General features: G+C 43.1%; 1 protein-coding gene across 4 annotated transcripts in view; it reads right to left on the reverse strand.

Moving 5' to 3' along the window:
* The window catches only part of TSPAN4 (tetraspanin 4), a 417,843-nt gene that overhangs the window by 188,062 nt on the left and 206,657 nt on the right, over positions 1-23,124 (reverse strand). For 2 of the 4 annotated variants that reach the window (XM_050975742.1, XM_050975743.1), the window contains one exon: positions 2,375-2,454. The exons of 1 other annotated variant lie outside the window; for it this stretch is intronic. In XM_050975742.1, the coding sequence (XP_050831699.1) occupies positions 2,375-2,437 (63 nt within the window). In that variant the 5' untranslated portion in view covers positions 2,438-2,454. Of the gene's footprint in view, positions 1-2,374; positions 2,726-23,124 lie in introns of those variants that run through there. One more of the 4 variants, XM_030239925.2, reaches the window with a different exon arrangement.

Genomic DNA, 23,124 nt, shown 5'->3' on the forward strand with positions numbered 1-23,124 from the left:
ATTCATTTAATGCAATGACTGCTCTCAATACATGAAAAAGAAATTCCTCTTTCTACCTAAACTATTGCCTGTTACTAACCAACTATCTAGAGAAGGGTGGAGAGGAAAGGTGGAGCCAGAAAAACTTCCGTGAGCATATATGCAAAGAGAAATCCTATCTTCTTGCAGAGATGCTTTGCTTAATTTCACAAAGTAAAACATGACATATAACTAAAAATAACATGAAAAACAGAACAACAGCATCATCAACCTGTAATCATTCTAAGATTTCTGGTCACTAGAAACAGAATTTTTTTTTTCTCCTTTTACTAAGGAGAGGCTAGCCAGTACTTTTAAAAAAATCATCTCTTTTCAGTTACTTTCTTCAGTGTGAGAAGGTGAAGAGCTGCATCTATTACAACTACATGCTGTGTAAACCTCATTTGGACACGATGATCATCCATCACTCCTGCTGAGCAGGTAGCATGTGAAAGGGAAACAAACCAGAGATCGTGCTGCAGTATTTGACACCACCCACTGCCCTGCCTGCATGCTTCAGTTCACCTACAGCCCAGTTGCCACACAGGCATTCTCTTTTTGGACCCCTGCCTTTTCTCTGCCTCCAAGTACAGCTTGGAGTAGCTCTGATGGTTTTAGGGGATAGACAGAAACCTCTCTTTCTCTCCCAAAATATTAAGGCATTCCTATTGAAAAGCATGTCAAAGATATATTATTATGTGCAACCTTGCCTTTGTAAATACACACACGTTACTTGCAGCAGTACCTCTTCTCATCACATGGATATGTTTCAGTGCAAAATTAATATTGCAAGAGAAATCAGAATGCCTGTATCCTTTGAGGCAGTGCTGTGCACAGTCCTGAAAAGAGCTATTAATGCCAGCACCTTACTTCTTTCTCTAGCTCACACTTCAACTAACAGTGCTATCTATAATCTCGACCAGGGAAAGTCAGTAGAGGCACAAAACTTAAAAAAGCAAGAAAGATCGTGTTTGTCTTTTTCAGAAAGCTCTAGAGTAAGCTGCAATAAATATTAGATGATTTTTGGGGAAGCAGAAGCAACCAGAATTAGCCTTGAAAGACAGATTGCAGCCTTAACAACACTCTTTCTGCGAACTCACCTAGGATGCAGAGAGCAGCTTCCTTGTGTTTCACAGCTCTGGTTAGTGCTGTGCCAATTCAGGGGACTTGCACTAGTTTGTCACATCCTGACTGTTGGTGTGACTCAGGTCAGCAGGAGTTGCCTGCACTTTGTGTTTTCTGATGCACTGCAGCATGCCTGGCTCTGAACAGCTGTACAGCAGCGCACACTAGAGAACAGCTCTCTCCATCTCGCTCACAGCCCTCCGAGCACCTCCAGCAAGTCAGGAGAGCACAGACAGTCAGTCACAGGGCACAGAAACATCCAGCTGCAAACACACACCCCCTCCTTAAGAGCTGGGACAGGAGGGGTGTCACCTCACAATGCTCTTCGTTTCCCTCAGCATGTAAATAAGCCACTTGGGAGGAACAAGTCCTCTAAAGGCACCTCCTGAGGATGGTGTAACAAACCTTCCCACAGATGATTCTGGACAAGAAACTGAACTAGAAATCTGTCCTGCCCTAGCAAACATGCTGCTCCCTTCTTCACAGGACTAACAGCATTTGTGACGTGGGTCCCCCCCACTCGCTTCTTTAGTCTCCAGCTACAGCCTACACTCCATTACAGAGAGTGAAGTGCCCAGCCACCTAATTTATTAAAAAGATGATGACACATGCATGCCTCACAGTGATTTGATAAGCTTCTGGCACAGAGTAGCAGCCCCAGAAGCAGAGAGGAGAACTCTGGTCTCTCCCCACCCATGTCTTCAATGGGGAATGGCAATGCCAGGACCCACCACTGACAGCAACAGAGAATGATAACCTAGAGATTCCAGATACAGGCTTTAATGTGGTGATGTACCAAGTGTACATGATGCCATCTGCAATAAAGCAACAGATGTAAGCACGTGCTGAACCTTACAACCATGAATGGCCTCAGTGATTTCTCTAGGACTGTGCATAACTTTTGAGGCAAACATGTAAGAATGAATGACCAGGGCAAAAAAATAAGTGTACAGCTCTCACTAGAACAAAGTGATGAAGGCATTCATGCAACTGACCTCTACAAACGCACACTTTTGTCTTCTACCACAGTTTTGAAATGCAGCTGGAGGCCAGGAAATGAGAGAATGAAGAAAACCCTCTGCACGTCATCTACACAAATCAATGAGGCCACACAAGCAGTAGCCTAGGCACCACTTTGCTCAACTCCTAAGTATAAAAGCAGCAACAAGTTCATCTTCCACCTCAGTAAACAGACACAAAAACCGTTTCACGGTTCCAAAAGTGTACTCACCCAGAAGAGAAGGTTGAAAACAAACATTAGGTACTTGATACACTGCAGGCAGTTGTGAGCCATGCTGCACCTCTTCAGTTCTAGGAGAAAAATAAATGAGAGATCCAGGTAAAAGACAACGTACTTGTTTCCCTTGGGGGTCGTGTACTTAGCCTTGGTGGCCTTCGGGCCTGGGTTGGTATGAAATCCAAAAAAAGAGTTGCTGGCAGCCCCAAACTGGCCACCATACATGCTGCTGTATCGACGGAAGGCGCCATTTGGGAAACTGTAATCCTTGCTGTCCAGGGAAGGGCTCCTGTGATAGGTGGACTCATCGGTGCTGGACCTGCGCATGGTGGCTTCAGCTGTCCCGTTCCTGCTGCTCTGACAGCCGTCGGTGAAAGGTTGGTGATCTTCCTTCCTCCTCCTCGCTAGGAATCCCCTATTGCTTTGCACCAGCTGTTCTTTCGTCTGCCATCCTGCCAAGGAGTTACGCGGGCTGTGCGGCAGCAAAGTTGGTGAACTGAAGTCTGCTTAGCCAGAAGTTAGGGAGCAGCGTGCTTCCACATGAGAAAGACTTCTGCACAAGTAAACATTCCCGTCACTGTCACGATCGTCCCTCCCGGCCCACCCGGCTATCAGGGAAGGAAAAATCACAGAGAGATATACTGTACCCAGAGCAAAGAATTTTTAAAATAGGAACCGTGACCTCGTTGGGCTCGCAAATGCCATACAAAACCCCGGCTCCACATGCCACACACAGACAAGAGAGTGCCGCTGCCCGAAACCCGCGGCAGGGGCAGGAATTATCCGAAAGGCGAGCAGCTGCCGCGGCCCTTTCCCGCCGGCCACATCGCTGAGCGCCGCGCCGCCGGGCTCACTTCGCGCATCCCCGCATCCCGCTCCCGCGGCGGGCGCCTGTGGCACGCCAGCCCCGGCGCTCCATTCCCGCCCCTCCTCCGAGCGCCGCGCCAATGGCGCTGCCCGCCCGCCCGGCCCGGCCCGGCCCCGGCCCACAGCCCGCCCTCACAGCCCCGCCCGGGGCCGCCGGCCCCCCCGCCCCAAACTCGGAGCGCGGCGAAACCGCGCGGAGCCCCAACCTGGGCGCAGGTGGCTTTCGCGGGGCTGCCCGGATACACAGGCGGCGCTGCCGAAAGGAACGGGAAGAAGTGCGGCGAAGGTTTCGCACGCAAAAGCGCTGGGGATGCTCCGCGGGGAGCGGGGTCAGGACTGACCGTGCTCCCCTTGCCGGAAGGCTCGTTTGTTCCGCTGCAGATCCATCACCGGGATGCTCCTATTTCGCTCAGTCCCACGGAATCATCACTCAGCACCACGTATGGCCAGGTCATTTGTCCCCCTGTCAGAACGCACTGATCGGCATCAAGCTCCGTGCGCTGGGGAGCACTTCCCTAAAATCTGACAGCTCCCACAGGCAGTAAAGAGTTGAAAATGTGCCACACACAACTTTTTCGGGAAGGAAATATCTTATTGAAACTGTGGCAATTACAGTATTAATACTCAGGAAAGCAAGACTCATTAACCATCTTTGCCCCAAACTCCCTGTGCAAGTAATTCACTTGTCTCCATATGTGCCGCCCCCTTATCTGTCTGCTTCCTCTCTGTCTGCCCTTTGATTTTTACTGTAACCTACTGAAACTATGTCAAAAGATGGCTGGCTAACATTTTTTTAAAACGGCTGCCCAGCAGAGAATTAATCAAGATGAAAACAGGTTTCCTTCATGAAGCATCTTGCCAGTCTCAGCATAAATCAAGAGACGCGGGCACCAATTAATTAAAGAACAAACTAGTAAAAGTAAAATGAGCTGGTTTTGCACAGCCTAAGCAGTTCGCCCCTGCAAACCACCCTCTAATTCTGTTAATTTACAAACTGCAAACTTAGAGTCTAATTATTTCTCTTCATTTCCTCCACAAACTATAAACACACTGACCATACCTGGTGCAAGCTTTAGAGAGAAAAGAATTTGACCACAAAACACAAGGGTAATAATTCCTGCACCATCTGTTTCAGTTACTTTGATGACTTACAAATTTTCCACCTTTTGATTTCCCTACCTCCAAAATCAGTTTTCTACTCCCCTCCCTTTCCTGCATGATATGAACTCTGCCCCCTCAAAGAAGTCTTCCTTCTCTAGCACATAAAGATGGTCCAATGGAAGCAGATCTGTTTTCAGAGTTCTCAAAATAGTATTAATTTTTCCTGTGGTACCAAACAGTTCTGCCTCCAACATTTCTTCTTGCCTGTATTACAACTAGACCAGTTTAGTAATAGAAACCCCAAAATGATTCAATTATTTTCTACGTTTTCTGTCAGTATACAAAAATGCCTGTGCATGGAGCATCATACTAAATGGTGAAAGAAAAGCTGGGTACAGCTCAGCACACAAATTATGCTGAAGCAGTGACAAGTCAGATAACTGTGATTTAACAAGGGTGCCCATGGTACTGCATTTAACAGAGGAGAATTTGGCATATTTACCGTAAACTAGACAGCTGAAGCCCAAAGGCAGCTCATTGCTATCTGGATAAGAAAAGGGTTAGAAATCACTTGCTTTCCCCTTTCCTGAAGGCGAGAAATCATCAATTCTTAAGAGAATTAAGTCCTTAATACAGTGGAATAATTCATAAAGCCAGGATCTTAGGTAGAAGGAAGAGTTTCTAAATATTTATTTTAAATAAAAAGTAATAAACATCCACACACAGCGGATATATTTCAGACAGATGCAGAAAATGTGTGAGGAAGGCTGAGGTCCTGCATGACCCTTGCAATGAAGGGTACTTTTTCTCCTGCCTCTTTTCACCATCATCCTGTAGCACACCTCATGGAAATGACAAAATTTTAAAGGCACTTAAGTGTAAAATGCAGCTCTCAAGTAGTTGCTATTCTTTCTCGTGACAATTACAATAGCTAATTAGAAACAGAGTCATTTAGTAAACAGTCATTACAACCACTCTTTTATTAAATCTTCCACACCAGGAAACCCAGTCAGAATCTCTAGCCTAAATGGGAAACCTTTGAGAAAGCAAGGTTGCACCAACAGTCCAACTGCAGCTTGGATGACAAGCTCATATGAGGGAGTGATGTCCTGCATGGGGATTGAGGAAAATCAACAAAAGGAGAAGAGCTGGTGTACTCTACTCTTGCCCATCCCTGGTGTGAAGTGAATGGAAAGGACATGCTGGGACCTGTGCTGACATTTAAGCTGTTTAACAATAAAGTGATGTGTGAACCAAGAAGAATAAACCATGGAAGCATTGCATCACTGGGCCGTGGTGTCTAAAGGGTGACCCAAAGGACAGGCAAATTAGAGCTTTCACAAAACTTTTTGCTAATGACTGAGCCTAAAATCATGGTGTGGACCTAGTGACCTCTGTTCACCTCTGCTTAACATCTATTTTTTCTCTCCCCAGCTGCATCTCTATATTCCCATCCTGTGGTCAATTCATATTGATTCCTCTACACAAGAAAGCAAGCACTGTGCAGTCTCACCAGCAGAGGTTCAATCTGTATTGATTCTGGTGGCACGCTACCATTTAGGTTAGAACAACTCTGTCCCTGCCACTTTGAGTGGAGTGCTGGTAACCCTTCACTGACTCCAGCCAAAACCCTGGCCCTGAAAATGAAGAGGCAGGAGTCTCACTCTAATGACACCAGGTGCACTCCAGGCAATAAACTGTAAAAGGCTTGGGCATCAGGGGCAGATCTCTTAACTGTGTTATCCCTCACACCCTTTCTCTGAGCAGCCTCAGCTGTGGCTTTCACCTGAAGACACACAGCCCACACTTTGCACCTCACCCTGAGCTGCAGCCACCACAGAACCCACACCACCTCCCTTATGATTCTGAATACTGCTTTCTCTTCTTCCTCCATGATTTAACACTCATGACCACAAGACATCAGTGCCTTCAGGTCACTAATTCACTTCCTCATTAATTTAGTCTCATGAGTCCTTTAATAGTTGCACTGGTTTTCCCCCTACTAATGCCTCTTTGTCACTGTCTTCAAAATTCTGCATACCTGCTCCATCGTCCTAATGAAACAACCCACTTTGAATTAACCTCAGCAGACTTTGTTAAGTGACCCACAAAATAAAATTTTAAAGAACCCTGCTAGAAGGTATTAGTGAAATACACTATATAAAACAGGGTATGGATGTGACAGCTGCTCCCATTCTGCAGCAGAGGAGTGTGCAAAGGCATGCACGTGACAGGTGACATCAGTCCCAGCAGCTTCAGTGAACAACGTGACTAAGATCAAACATTACTACAAGAGTGGCATCTTCTTTGAGTTACTAGCTTTGCTTCACACCACAGCACTGAAATCAGCTAAGGGTGATCCATTGGTGAATACATTCCAAATGCTCAACTTTTTAATTTCATGTACATACAGAGAGCACCACAGAAAAGTATTAATCAAACCTGCCTGGCCCTGCCTGTCTTTTTCTTCAGCAGCATGCCTGGAGAGAAATCCCTTGTTTGCTCACCCAGTGCACTCATTGCAGCTACTGTTTGGTTATGTTTGATTCAGTGATGCAGGTTTTATAAAAACTGTACCTCTTCCAAAAGTCTAAGAGAAACATCTGACTGGAGGGTGAACCAAAGCTCAGGGCCAAGCTGGCTGTTTCAGCTAGGAGGAAAAAAAGCCTTGTGATGGAGTCTTTGATTTGTTTGCTTTTGTATATTCATTTTGCATGAATATAAATGACTAAAAGAGCAAAGCAAAGAGAGTGAGGATATGATTTTTAGCCTGTCAGCCTCATGCTGCCACAGGTTTTCAGTCTCTGCTCAACCGTGCCCAGGACTGTTTAGTGTCTTCGTAAGTGACATAGTGGGATACAGCACACCCTCACCAAGTTTGCAGATGCCAGCAAGCTGAGTGGGGCAGTCACCATGCCTGAGGGATGGGATGCCACCCACAGGGATCTGGACAAGCTCTGAAAGTGGGCCCATGGAAACCTCGTGAGGTTCAATAAGGCCAAGAGCAAGGTGCTGCACCTGGGTTGGGGCAACCTCCAGTATCAGCCCAGGCTGGGGGATGAAGGAATTGAGAGCAGCCCTGCCCAGATGGACATGGGGGTACTGGCCAGCAAGGTAAGCAGGTGGAGGGGGGTGATTCTGCCCCTCTGCTCTGATGACAGCCCATCTGGAGTCCTCAGTTCAAGGAAGACATGGACCTGTTGGGAGTGGGTCTGCAGGAGGGCTACAGAAGCAATCAGAGGGCTGGAACACCTTCCCTGATGGGGAAGACTGAAAGAGTTCAGGTTGTTCAGCCTGGAGAAGAAGAGGCTCCAGGGAGACCTCACTGCAGCCTTTCAGTACCTAAATGGGGCTCAAAGAAAGATGGGGACAGTCTTTTTAATAGGACCTGTAGCCATGGGATAAGGGGTAATGTTTTTTAACTAAAAGACAATATATTCATATTATATGTATATGATGGGGATTTTTTGGGTTTGGTTTTTTTTTTTTTTTTTTTTTTTTTTTTTTTTACAATGAGATGATGAAATACTGGAGGAAGTTGCCCAAAGAGGTTGTAGATGCCCCATCCCTGGAAACATTCCAGGTCAATTCAAGCAGCTATCAACAGGCAGGTTTCCCCCTTCAATCCTGCTCTCTCCTAAAAATTCACATGGTGCAATGAGTCTGCACATGCTGCCAAAGAGTTTAGGCAAGGTTCAAGTGGGTCAGGAGGCAAGCCCTAAAGCCAGCTCCCAAACCAAACACCAGACATGTTAAAGCACTCCCCTAAGAAACAGGTAAGCCAAGCAATATCAGTTCTACTCTGGGCTGCAGGCCCTTCAGCTCAAAGAGTAGGACCACGGGGCTGTAAGCTGAGGAAATCTCTAGAATCTTCTGTTTTTGAAAGAAATAGGAATGTTTTTAATAAGTGAAGCAGAAGGTAGTATGCTTCACTGCAACCTCCAACTTATCACACAGCTAAGAACCCAGACCCTCCCTTTTATTGCCAGGGTCCCTGCTAGTCCATTAGCAATTTCAGTATCTGTATAAGGTCATAGTTGCTGGAGAGGGTTAAGCCCTGGATTGCATGGGCAGGAGAACACAATCAGACATCCTAGAGATTTCCTCAGCTAATACAAAAATCTGTTGATATTCACAGTTGTACCTACAACTTCTTGAAATATTTACTGATGTCTCCAACAAACTTTGAAAACACATTCCAGGCACAAGCAATTTCACTTACATAGCAGACTTCAGGGTTGGTTGGTTTGTTGTTTGCTGGTTTCTTTCATTTTCTTTCTTTTTTTTCTTTATAAATAAGGAAATTTGCATTAAAAAAATCTTCAGTTCTTAATAGCTCATCTCCTTCTGCTCACATGTCACCTGAAGTCATGATCTTTGGTTTATGGCATAATTAGTTGCTACGAAAATAACAATCATAGCCACAGAGAAAATATTCTAGGTATGATTTGCAACGCTCTTTATTTAAGCCTGTGCAGAAGTAACTTTGCAGAAACCTCATTCCTTTTTACATGCTCTCATCTGCATAACTGCTGCCATCACCTCTGCCTGTGGATTCAGACTCAGTGCTACTCCTACATGCATGACTCAGGCTAAGGGCATTTCCTTCACCCTACTGGAGCATCTGTGTGTTCAAACAGTGCATACACTGTGAGGTGTACATACACTCAGAATAGCTGGTGCCAAGTCAGACTAAACAAATAAAATCTCTCAAAAACTTCCTGGTATCAGCCCCCAAAGCCCTGTGCACCACAGAGCTCTCTAGCTATTTGTGCTTTCTGGGCTTTTGTCATCCTGTACTTTGCTAATGATTTCTTTTGTCCAGTACTAAAATTTTTAGAGTAAGGAGATTCCTTGTTTCCCCAAGAAATTCTGCAAATTTAAGACCTACACAGAGAGGATTATTGCTGCAGATAAAAGACAAGCAGTGCCAGTCTGCAAATTCCTGAGGAAGCAGAAAGCCTACTTCCCTACTAATGTCCTCAGTAATAAAGAATGAAAGAGCAGAAATAAAGAACCCATCTGACATGCCGTACAGGAAGAGTTGTAGCCCAAATAAAACTTTTGTCAAGACCTATCTTTGTGGTGTCAGCAGGTCCTAGCAGCACAGATGCAATTTATGTGCTAGTTTTCTTAAAATCAGGTTACTTGCTCTAGCCTGACAGGTCAGCTGATGTTCAAAAAAACACCATTTCAAACACACATGTGGCATTCAGAATCTTCCTGTCAAGTATAAAATAATCAGGCATGAAAATCTTTAAACTGCACAGTTCCAATGAAAGGAGAAAGTTATTGTGAAAGCAGAAGCAGACAAAACAATACAATGGCTTAGAAAAACTCAAGGATTCAATAATGTTCACTAACTAGTGTCTGCCTTTTAACATCTTTATGGATTTTTTCCTTGGAGACTCAAAATGGATTCTCTTCTTGTCTTGCATCCTTAAAAGCAGGACTAAGGTTTTGCACGCATGTGAGCACGAAGCAAAGTTCACAAAAGCGTATTTCAGCTCCATTTCCAAAGCAATGGAGGCCCAGAAGGGCTCACTGACCTCACAGGCACCCGAGCGAGCGCTCAGCACATTTAAGAATCAGGTCACAGAGAGCCCATTTCAACTGAGTACTCAACCACAGTTTTCACTGCTTGGAGATATGCATGGACTGAAATAGTAGGCATATATTAAATGCTTTCATGAGGGTGATTGGACATAAGCAGGGAAATGCAGTGTTTCAAAGGCTTCAGAGCAAGCTGGACTCTGCATGTGCTGCTGTGGCAGAAGGAATTCCTCCCCGAGTACACACCTTTGAGGCTGCTGACCCACAGATCTAAGGGCTGGGAGGTGCCTTCAGCCCAAAGAACAGAGTTTGAAGTGGGGTGAGGAGCTCTCCTACCAACAACTCAGTCTGCACATGTGAGCGAACACACCAAGACCCAGGGCCAGCCAGAGAAGTGATCTCTGCTGCACTGCTGGGCCTGCATCCATCTCTTCATAGCCAAAAGTCCTCAATTTGCTCACAGCTCCCTTAGGCTCCCCTTCCAAAATCCAAAGGTGTGTTGGACAGAGCTTAAAATTAAAAAACTGAAATATAAAAGAGCCTCCAACAAATTAGAAGAGTATTTGAAAGGGAATATTAAACAAAACCACTATGTGATAATTATATATCAAGATTAAAATGTAATGAACTTGTACAAAGAAAATGCACGTGGCCATATATCTTCTTACATATAAGATTAACAGCTATTGTTTCTTTTCTCAATACTGTATGGAATCACCAGAGTTGTATCATCCCACATAGTGAAAGCAAACAGCAGTGGATCTCATATCCTTGCCATCTCTGTAACCATTCAAGCAAAAATAAAGGAGCTTCTGATATTAAAAAATACAAAAAATTAAATAATTCTGGGCAGGAGCACAAGCTTTGGCTTTTTGATTTGCTATTCTGAGTATTCGTAACAGTAACCAGTCAAAAATGACTTGAGGACTGCTAGTAACAGACACACATTTAAATACATATTTGAACAAACACATACAAATAAACTATTTAAAACAATAGCCTAGGAGTTACACTCCTAATAGGCATATCAGTGAGTACAATAGTGCTAATGCTTGAAATAAAAATTGTCTTTTGGAATAAAATGTATCACCTGCACTAGAAAGCATGTATTTGCATTTACTTCTTCACATCACCACAATTCAGCTCAAACTCATGTTCCTAAGGGTACATCACCACAAAATGAAGAGGCACCTGTATTTTAAGGTGTGTCATGCCCTTTCTGCAAAAGACACCTAAATTCAGTTACCAAACATAAAACAGAAGCTCAAAGAAACTCATCCCTATTTATTAAGATGCTTAATGCTATTTAACTTTCATCATGCAGACTTTGTTCGGACAGAAATAAGGATATCACTCAGAGTTTTAATGATACAGAATGAAAGATAATTGGTGCCTGAATTAAGATGCTCATTGCAAAGGTACTGCCAAAGTATCTGTTTAGTCTTTAAAGTCATCACCTATTTTGCATACTAAGATTCTGCATTTAATCAACACCAAATTTGTCCCTAAATTGCACCTGAGCATTTGTGCTCAGTGCTTCCTATTAGTCTCTAGTAGGCTTTCAGACATTCCCACTCTGTAAGAAACACTTGTCACAGGACCTTTGCAAAATTTAATCCTCCTAAATAAATCTAAGCTCTAGCATACACTAAACTGCTAAAAATGCAAGGTCAACCTCTTCTGCAGTCTGACCTCCAAGCAGTTTGTTTGCTGTGTTATATTTATGAGGATGTTTATGAAGGCAGATTTATACACTAAAAAATTATTCTGCATCAAATCACCAAGAAGACATCTGAAAAGCAGCTTTTTCACAGAAAAAAAGGTATCTGCTCCATTATGGTTTTCAGAAATGACAGGGAATGCACAAAGAAAAACCAGGCCTCCTGATTTCTGCATTCCTGCCTTTAAAAAGGATTTCTTATTTGATAGGGAAAGAAGACCTCCTTTGAAAAAAATTTATTTTACACGTATTTCCAGATAGCTAAAGCATGTTAAGCGTCTGCATAGCTCTGGTATTGCTAATGATATTTATCTCAAATAACACATGATTATGAACCTATAAAACTTTAATTAAGATGCTTTATAGCCTTTTATAAGTGTCACCCAAACCTATGCTGTAGGGTAAACTGTACTTTTAATTTCTATTTGTGATGTTTACTCTGTGCAAAGAGATTCATTACAGTAAAAGCTAGTTATTGTTTCTTAAGAGGCTACACAAATTCCATGGTCCAAGTCCTTTGGCATAAACCAAACAAGTAATTTTTGTTTGCTTCCATTTTGGAATTCCTATGTGGTCAGCCAATTAAAAGAAAAAAAAAATCATTTCTATGAGTGGTCATACTCAGAGGAGGGGGCATTCAATTTTTTATGCGAGATAGAGGCAGGAAGATTGAGTCCAAGACTCCCTCTACCACTGTGGAATGGGATTTCTTTATCGGTCTGTTTAAGACAGGATAGGTGTGACAAGTGTACCAGGACAGATGTGACAGGGCACTAAAGCTCCAAAAACTTTAGGGAGAAAAAAAGGGCTGACATCCCCACCAGAGTCTGCAAGGGCTCCCTGTTGGCCTGCCAGCTCTGTGGGGCAGACAAGCAGTCTCAAAGGCATCCTGGACACCTTTTCCTTCAGACAGCTCTTAGACCCTGTCCTTCAGTGAAATGGGCAGCACCTCTCTCGCCTAACAAAACAAGAACAGAAGAATTTCAAGAGAAACATACCCCCTACACATTTTTTTAAATGCAACCCAAAAAGAAACCAAACCAGCTTCTTAATAAGCAATTGAAACTAGCAAATGTCCCTTTAAAATGACTCACAGTGCTGCATGTGGCAGTCTGATGGCAGCTTCAGTCGTGCTACAAGCCCAGCATAGTCCTGGCCTGGCCTCAGGCAGTGCTCCAACAGCAAACTCTGCTAGAAAGGGAACCAAGCCAAAGCTGGCTCTGGCAAGACAGAGGTGCAAATCTGATTTTTCTTCATGGAGTAAGTAACAGACCCTGCAAACTCAAGTCTGTTGCAGCTGGAAGCTGACAGCTTCAGATGAGAGGAATTTATCATTATTATTTTAGTATGAGAGCAATTCACTGATTGCAGCTTGACAACTCAAGTTAATTAGTTGATCAAGGGTCTGATACACTCTGGCTGGCTCCACATCTGTGGATGATGACACAATCAGTAGAATGAAATCCATACTTAAATGGTCTTTGGTCTTTTTAATCCTAAACTACAGAGCACAAAATCCACATAACAAAACCTAAAGATCAGAGAACTACACAAGAGGTTCCCCTTTCTCTGGCCCTCGGGACAGTCTGGTCTCTGCTGCTTAGTGAAGCTCATAAACAGACAGACCTGACTTCAAAAGCATCCTCTCTTCTTCCTGGACTCCCAGTGGTTCTCAATAATAAGATAAATGGTTTGAGCACAGCCTGGCAATGTTCCCTTATGGCTGCTCTCCCCAGCAGGGAAATACCAAGCTGCAGGCTTTCCTCTGCTCCTGCCAAGCAGCAGGTGGGATTTACCCACCCTGTCAAAGGGATTATGTCAAGATCATCTGGCCTCACCTATCAAGGCTAAAACAGTATGTGAGGCCATGATGTCCAAAGCTCCTAAGAAATACCAGAGCAGCACAAAAGGCAGGGAAATCTGCCTGCAAAGTGATCTACATGGGACTGGAGCCACTGAAAGCCACTAAACAGTGAGGAAGGGGTAGAGCATTGCCTGTTGGGAACAACAATAAGCTGTTGCTGGTAGATAGACCTGGAGCCTCAGATCAACGGGAGCTACTGAAGAAATTCAGCCAGCCCTCTGCCAGACTCCACATGTGACTGCAGAGCATAGCTGTAAATCTCTCCATGGCCCCAAGCTTTTAGCAAAAAAGAAAAGCATTTTCTTCCTCTGCCTTTCCTATTCAGATTTTTCACTTTTCAGGGCACAGCCTGCTTCTGTCTCCCCTTTTTACTTAGCACCTAGAAAGACAAACTGCACTTACATGTGCTCTCTTAAATCAAAAGCAAAAGAGACAACTGCAGGAACCCCTGGGTACATCTGAGATGTGATCAATCAGAGGTTGCTAGAGAGCAATCAAGAAAAAGGAGGTCAATTCCTACAAAGACAATGAAATTCCAAGACCAGCAGCTCTGGTTCCCAGAAATGATGGGCAGAGTATGTAACCCAGCAGTCATCTCACCTCAGTCTCCCCAGTCCTGAAAGGGGCTGCAGAGAAAGGCAAACAGTTATGGGCACAAAACCACCATTTAGTAAGAGATGTACACAACAAACAGAAATGGCTGGGCAGGGAACCTGCTTCTGGCATGCTTTAATCTTCTTTTAATCATCCACAAAAGGACTTTGTTGATGGAGCCTGTATCCCTCTAACAGAAACATTTCACAGAAACTGCATGTCTACGCTTCTTGAAGTACCATAAAAGCAGATGAAGATTTTTTTGTGTATGTTATAGGACTGTTTCCTCCCAGTCTGACAGCAGCACAAAGGAATTTGCTTCAACAGCTTTCCATGATTTAAGTTTATTTTTTTGACCATGTTGAGTTCTGACAGAAGAGAGGTTCCAATGAGGGCCATGCTTTATTCTACTTCTACTAGGCTGCTATTGAAAATCTTAGGATGAATCAGGACAGCACAGATGCTGCAATAATGTTTGAGCATTCAAAGGACCTCAAAGATTACTTTTTGTTATTACGATCTAAACAAAACCACAAAAACACTTTTCATGTTGACATTAATTTCTATAACATGGCTTTAAAAACAAAACAACCCCAAAATTCAATAGAGTGTACCCAGGATGGCAATGTCTCAAAATTTGAAGCAGCATGTTGGCATTTTTCCCAGAAAAAAAATATATACCTGCGTATGCACACACCTGATTTTTTTCCCCGAGATCAATGAAGCTCTGGCATTTTATTCCCACCTCAGTCAGTCAGAGGCAGAGACAGGCTGGTCTGTGCAGTGCATGAACATTTGAGAAGGAGTTTGATTAGCTGAACTGTGTGTGTGCTTTAGAAGTAGCAAACAGCAAGGCTCCCTCAAATCCATGATGCTGAAAGCCTTATCCTTCCTACCCAACACAGAGATCTTCATTTGAGGGCTGCCTGTGCTTCCAGGACAGAGGTATTAGGCTACAATAAGCAAGCTCCTAACAGTGGGCTGATGAGATTAAAAGAATCCCCTTGGTCATCCCCAGCTAGTTGTGAACAAATCCCTACACCAATAGCAAGGCTGGCTAGGGCTTTTCTGTAGGATCAGGTTGCAGAAGCTCCTAATCTTAAATCCTCCACCCAACCTACTGTGATGATGCCTGCAGCTCTGTCTGAGCCAGCCAGAAGTGTGACTCATTTTTTGTGGTAACAGGGAAGAAGAGATGCAGTTCCACACACACCCTTACACACTTCTGAAGAGGCATCTGAATGCTGTCCAAAACTTAATTACATGGCATGACAAGCTCTGACAATTAGCTAAGTAGATTGCATGATGGATAGGATTTTAAATAAGGATCTTACAAGGGGGAAATTCTGGAACAGGCATTGCTATTGTCATAACATTCTGAGCTGTCATGAAACCACAGGACCAACATGAAAACCACATAGGCTTCACAACTGTGACTGAAAAGGAAAGAAAAGACCCTGGGGGGAAAGGGTCTATTTAATTGCATCTGTACCTCACATCCATCATCAGGACATCACCCCCTTCCAAGAGAGCAGGACCACAGGAGGATTTGGGTTTGCCCCAGACTCCAGGTGACCCCCAAGAAGCAGAAAGAGACCAGAAACACTGCCTGCTCTCACTGGAGCTGGAAGAGGCATTTTCTGTCAAACCACATCAGAGGTCACAGGCAGGTCAGTCCCTGAACAGAAGCCAGCAGGCCCAGCATTTTTGACACCAGCTAGATCCAAAAGTGGACTGCCTCTAAAACCCCCCGTGTTTCCATTCCAAACAACCCCAAAAGTTGCTGCTTCTCTGTTCTTGAAGAGTTTTGGCTAAGGGCTTCAGCTGCTGTGCCCCATTTGTATTCCTCGGATGGCTGCCTGTGGAAATCAGTTTCACTCACACAGCTCTCCCCTCTTTGGGGTAAGAAAACAGTGCTCCCACCTCTCAGATTTCTCACTTTGTGTGCAAAGGAGAGGGATAGAGAAGCAAGGATTTCAGAATAGTAAATACCCAGAGTGACTTGACAGCAAGCAAATCATCACTTTGTAGTGTTCATGGCAACAGCTTTTGGCATTGCAGGCAAAGAACAATTCATTACACAACAAATCAACTACAATCTTGTATTTACAAGACAGATTTTCAGTGCAGCCAATTACTGTACATGCTGTGGTGACTAAAAGTCTTATGCTACCATTTACAGATTATCTATGAGATGACTCAGTTTTAATGAAAAAATAATTGGGGAATGTACTAAATAAATAGAGAAGATGGGTTTCAGTGGAAGCTGGGTGGCTGTTTTCCTTCTATGCATGTGAAAATCTGCCTGTCACAAGTATAGTAGAAACATATTTTAGTCACAAAAAAACACATTGTTTCAAGTATTTGCTTCACAATTTGCTATTCTTCTATGATACACAGGTTGGCAGTTTCTTTTCCCTGACTGGCTTACTCCCCGGACCTTTCAAAGGTTTCAGGTTGGTTCTGGATGTACACTCATAATGAATATATTTTAACAAGCATGTGTCAGTGTATACACTTTCATAAAAAGCTAGATTCTTAAGAACTTCACTAATGTCCCTGAGGAATGGTTAATTTAAAGATTTTTATATTTATTTTAAAATTTATTTTGGGGTTGGACTCCATCAGAGTTGAGCAGCAACTTGCCAGCTCATTTTTCTTCTTTAGAATCAAGATCAAACATCTCTCTAGATAAGAGCATTGAAGCACTGTTCACTTAAACTACATCTGCTTTTAACACCATATGCTAATTAACCTTTGAATTTCGATACGAATCCCTCAGCGGCCCAAGCTCTTCAGTCATGATTCAGATGTGTAAGCAAGATTCTCAGACACTGCAAAACAACTTAACTACAAGTAAATCAAAAGCATTGGATGTTTACACCAATTGAGAACCCAGCCAACCATCCTAAAATTGCAGAGGCTTCCACTCAGGTAAGCACCACTGCTGAAGAATTTCTCCCTCATGGATATGCTGCTTTTTTCATTCCTGTTAATGCAGTAAGAAATATCTGCAGCAAGATTTCCCAGAACCATGCCCTGGGATTTGCTTAGAATTCTCCCTTTGTTTGAGTGTGGGCTCTGTTTACCCATTTCAGTCGAGCTCTGTGTGCCAAGGCTCAGCTCACAGAGTTGATATTGCTGGGGCACAGGTGAGATGCCCTTCCCCCAAGCTGTCACCACCCTCGCTGGAGAAGCAGCTGCCAGCCCGGCCTCAGCATCTATGGGGGACCCTCACGTGTCACAATGTTGGACTCCCTCTTGCTCCTCCATCTGGGAGCACAGCCATCCCCTTTCCCTCTCGAGGCAAGCAGCCAGGAAGAGCCAGAAGTCACTTCCCACTGTTATTTGCTACCTGACAATCCAGATCCAGCTTCATCTGAGAATCTGTCTTTTAGATCTAATTTTCCTTCCAGGCAAAAGGGTAGCACAACACTGCTGCCAAGTATATGATTTGTTATAGCTTCCCATTGCTGCTGAATATCAAAGTTTATTCCATGTCAGGCTGTCCATCAAAGCTCTGGTTGATGTTTTTCAAAGTGTTTTAGAAGACACATGGTCTGAACAAAGACTGCCCAGGACAGTGGCACTGTGTAATACTGCATGGAAATTACCCTAAAACAGATAAGAGGAGGAGGAGGAAGAATAGCTCCCTAGGGTAAGGACCAACACAGCCATGGCAATGAGAAAGCTACTGGGATTTATGAGCTCAGCCAGTGCATATTCCAAAATCCAAATGTTCTTTTCCTTCTCCCTGTGTGGGCCAGCCTAGTGCACACTGAAGTCAGCAGGAGATCTGCCTCCGAGAGTGAAGGGCACATAGGCAAACTTTAGAGAAACTTTTTCATTTAGAGAATAACAAAGTCATCTCCCTATAGATGTGTAAGAGCTAAATATCAGACCTCCACAGCTACTTTACTGACAGCTGCCCTTCTATACTGATCCTCTGGTGTTCAAACACCTTGATGTGCCTCCCGATGTGCTGAAGAAGAGGATTAGATCTGACCTTTTGAGAAAAGAAGCGAGGGAAAGTTGGGGGTCAGTCTACCCTGCACATGAAACGACAAAAAAGACTAAGACTTTGTCCCTAAAAATTACAGAGGCTTTCACAGTGCAGCTATTTCAGCCATTCCATTTCTTACACAATCCGCCAGTGCTGGGTACATCATTCAATCCCTGTGCTTCAGTTCTGCTCTCCAGCCCTTTGTTTTTTATACTATCTCTCATCAGCATCTTGAGGTTTCTAGGCAGCAGTGCACCACTACTACAGATGGGCATGCTGTATGACAGTAGCAAGAAGAGCATGAGGATAAAGACATGGAGGGGGTACCCAGCACACACCTGATATGCGGTTATGAGCACAGGGACACGAACACGAACTCATTAACACATAATGTATGCTCAGATACTTTTAAATGGTCTTAATGGGTACCAAGAAAGAGCTTTTCTGACTTTACTGTTAATTACCACTATAACAACTACTAGTCTTCACTAAAGTGTTTTCTGCTTTTACTAGAAGAGCAATTACATACAGTTAGTCGCTCCAATGTTACTTACTCTGTGCTCCATCATTACCCCATCTGGATGAAAACTCACTTCAACCAGAACAAGGATTACAATCAACCCATGTGTTGATTTGATTCCTGTGAGACAGGTCTGAAAATGGAGGTCTCCCACATTTCTATTATCTTGGCATTGTCCTGAAGCAGTTCACTAACAGATAGCACTCAGTAGAAGTGAGAGAAAACACCACAGAAATGGGAAAACACAGTATGGACAGGTGGTGATAGTGAAAAGGAGTGAGACATGCTGTCATCACATAGGGAGTATTTTAGCTAAGCTTAAAAAAATCACATACCAAAAGAAGCTGCTAGCCACACAGTCAAAGCCAAGAATTTCATTGGATTTGGGGAAGCAGTACAGAACAACTTCGTATTTCCAAAATATACAGCTTTTCCAGAGTGGCAGCTACTGCATTCCTGATGCAAAACCACAGCACTGGAGCCACTTGTCCAAGGTCTGAGCAAACTGCAGAGAGTCTACCCCAAGCCCTGCTCTGCCTTTCCTCTCTCAACATATTCAAGTATGTTTGCAAGAAGGGAACAAGTTGTTGCTCAGCCACAATGACAAGTCTCCACAAAGGGAGGGTTCACTCTTTATAGCTGTTAGATATGTATGTTGAAAAGGTGCAAAAAAACACCTTTGAAGCCAACCACCCAAATGTTAATAATCAAGTTTAGGGGCTCGACATGCTATTTCAGATGAAGTCAAAGAATTATTTTATAACAAGCACATGTGGAAGGACAATGCAGTGCAGGCAGGTACTGCAGTACAAACTAATACTCACTAATAAGCCAGCATTTTTCAAAGACCAAAGGACAGCTCTGCCACAGGGATACAACAAAATACAAGGACATGTCAGGTGGATTTTGGCAGTGGATGTTATAGCAGGTAAAGTATATATGAAATAAATATCAATAAATGTACCCTCCAGCTACTCCTTTCACTTTTTCTTTGCTACTGACACTTATACTATAAAACAGTATCTTTTTGGCTCACAGAAAGATCTTGTTCCAAGCACTTTTTCAAGACATGCTTCATAAATCCTATTTGCAGCATAAATAACACCTATAAACAAATTATATTTAGAGGAAACTATCTCCAAATGTAGTTGTTTAGTATATAGAGTAAAGCCATCCCTTATATTAAAATTCACATCAGTAATATTTTAGCCTGCACAGCAGCAAATAAAAGAACCACACACAAGTCCACTTAATGTATCTTTACACAGCTTAAAATATACTTCTCCCCAATTTTCATTATTATTTTTTTCCAAAGAGGTAAAAAAGCTGAAAGCCTCACAGTCCTAGAGCCTTTTATCATATTGCCAGGGTGAGAAATGCACTTCAGTTGGTTTCACCAGCACACCCCACATAAGACATTCTTTTTAAAAAGTCCCATAAAAGTCTCTTCAAGAAAGAGGCTGCCAGAGCCTGAATCAAAGCTGATGGATGGGAATTACTTGATCAAAGTGTGAGAACAGAAAAGCATTTTTATTAAATGATCTTATGCTTAAATGTCTTTGTACTTCTATTCATTGATCTGGGCTTTAACAACAGCTCTTTCCAAATCTGTTGCTGGTGAGAGACCTTTTCTGTACTGCACCATGTCACATACCCCACCCACTGCAAGTAACAAAAGCCCTAATCAATAGAAATGTAACTGGGTTTTTGGTCATGAACACAAAGAGTCACTACTTGGTCTTTTTTGTTTATTATGCCTGCACATGCAATTTTCTTGGTACTCAAGATAGAGTACTGGTCTAAAATCATTGCCTTCTGATGGTGATTTAGGGCAGAAGAGCTGTAATTACTATTGAAATGTGATAATATCAAGCAATGAGGTTCTAGTTGAGATTGCTGATTTAGAAATAACAACTATGGGGGGAGGAAATAGATAATATGTTGTTTCTTCACTTCCATTCTCTTGGCCTTTTATCTACCTCACACCCAAATACTCTCTTCTGATAAAAGTGGGAGTTTCCTGGCTTTCTGGCTCAATAATTTCTTATGACTTAGAAATTATCCTGAAATACAAATTTTACTGCAGGTATTCTGTATGTTAACTAAACCAAACCAAAACAAACAGTAAACCCCTAAGTTCTGCCTTCACCACAGGTCTGTACCAACAGAGAAAGCACCATCAGCCACACACAGAAATTGCTCAGGAGCCCGAATCTTGTTGAAGATTAATGAGAGAAAAGCCAAGTTTCCAAATGCCCTCTGCTGGCACCTGTCAGTATTACTAACAATCCCACCCCGTTCCTAAACTGCAAAGCTCATTCTGAAGGGTTGTCGTTTGAGGATTCATGAACAGGCTGCAGAACCCAGCTGTCCTCCTGCCACGGCATCCAGCAGCCAAGTGCCCAGCCCTGGACGTGCTGGCTCCCAGAACCCAGGGCTGCTGTCACAGGGAGCAGCACAGGCACCACCAGCCCCTTCCCACATCCACCCCAGCACTGGGCACGGTGCAGGGCTACAGCTCTATCAGCATCCACAGTGGCAGGTGGGTTTTGAGTCAGTTTACACATTTTCCTCCAAATCAGTGGATTTCCAAGCACGATAGAATGACCACCTTATTTCCAATATGCCCCTCAGCAACCCACTAAGAATTTGAAAAAGTTATTAGGAACTGGTACAGGCAAAAGCCAGGTCACAGTTCCTTGATATTCTGCTGTGAATTGCTATTCCTTTATTATTACCTTTAAGTGACAGACTGTCACGCAGATTGTGTCTGATGACTTTTCAAAGTTATGTTTCACTTCCACCTTAACAACTAAGCCTTGTATCAGAACAGATCAACAATTAAGAATGCAGATTGGGAATACATATCCTGGAGGGATCAGTGACTTCCTGAAGGAGATGATTCTGCCTTTCCATGGTAGAACTCACAGAAATAGCTTCTGACAACATGTGTGTGGCAATAGAGACAGCAACAGGGCTGCCTTTTTGACTTTGCACTAGCTTAGCACCTGTGTGCATGACAGATTTTAATTTTGTCATCCTTTGCCATATTTACACTTAATTGCTTTTGGATGGATTAGGGGAAGAATTCTGTTTGATCTAGAAACTGGTAAGGTGCCTTGCTTCCAGAGGGGAAATCAACTCGATCTTCACATTCTGGTCAAGTGGAGCCCATGATCATTAGCACAATACAGAAAGATATTTGAGTTTTGTCATGGGAAATGCCAGGATGCAAGGGAGGGTAAGAAAGGAAGGGCTGTCACTTCTAATACAAATAGCAGCTTACCTTCATTTTGACACTTACAAAACAGACTCCAGGAAATACACCAGTGGTAAAGCAGAATAACATCCTCTAAGAAAGCCTGGAAAAGAGCATTTTCTACTCAAAGATGCTGCATTGCCGCCTCCCTCCCAGCATGGGGATACCTGGAGCTTTCCAAGCTTTACATCTCTACAAGCAACAGAGGGAGAGGCTTCTAAAGCAGCTCCATGGTATTCTCTTGCTGATGCTCTTCATGGAATTTCAAATCAAACAGATTCAATTTGCTAGAAAGAGTATCTTACTCCCCAAAGTCTGTATATTTACTGTGGGAGCCCCAAAACTCCAGCTGTGTTCTTTCCTTCTTGCTAACAGATTTCAAGGGACTTGCACAGAAATAGCATATTAGAATTAAGGAAATAAACACAGAAATGAAGCACAAGTTATATCAAAATGCAGTTGGCTCATTTCATTCAATTTTTTTCCACAGCAATAACAACGAAATGGGGGCAAAAACACTTCAATAAAGCCTAACACTAAAACCCTATGCTGTGTCTTCAGGACATTTTTTTATAATCTGAACAGGCCCTGGTAAGTTGTCTCACATTGGACTCCAAATATTGAGAAGCATTTGTTAGGTATGTCCCGATTCTGTGCTTTGTAGAAAGATTACTATTGCCTGGAAAATAATGGCTCTAAAATAATTCATAAGAGAAGAACAACTGTGCTGGATATTAAAAGTATCTACTAAGCCTTGGGTTAAAAATGAAGGTGTAAAAAAATTACTGAAAAAAAAATTACATGGAAAATTAACATTAATCCCTTGGAAACAAAGGACACAAAATACAGTTTAAGACAATGAACATATAATACTATCTTATTTAATTCTGTATCATTTACAACAGTAAATTCTTTTCCATGGCTTTGTGGAGAAGGACCTGGGGTCCTGGTGGCTACCACATTAAAAATAACTCAGCAGTTGCCTTGAAGAGTGCAGATCAGCTGTGTACTGGGCTGTATTAAAAGATAGGAAGCTGGAAGATCAATGGAAGAGATTAACAGGCTCCACTCAGCACTTCCGAGACCGTGCCTGCAGATTGTGGGATCACTTTAGGGCTCTTGGTGTGAGACTAACAGAGAGGCATCAGGATGATTAAGAACCAGAAGCATGTGATAAATGAAAGGCTGAGAATTGGGCTTGAGCAGTCTGAACAGAGGGTTCAGGGATGGTATTTCTGGCTTCAACTATGTAAAGAATTTCTC

Source organism: Serinus canaria, chromosome 5 (genome assembly GCF_022539315.1).
Source record: "Serinus canaria isolate serCan28SL12 chromosome 5, serCan2020, whole genome shotgun sequence".
In the NCBI taxonomy this organism is placed as follows: Eukaryota; Metazoa; Chordata; class Aves; order Passeriformes; family Fringillidae; genus Serinus; species Serinus canaria.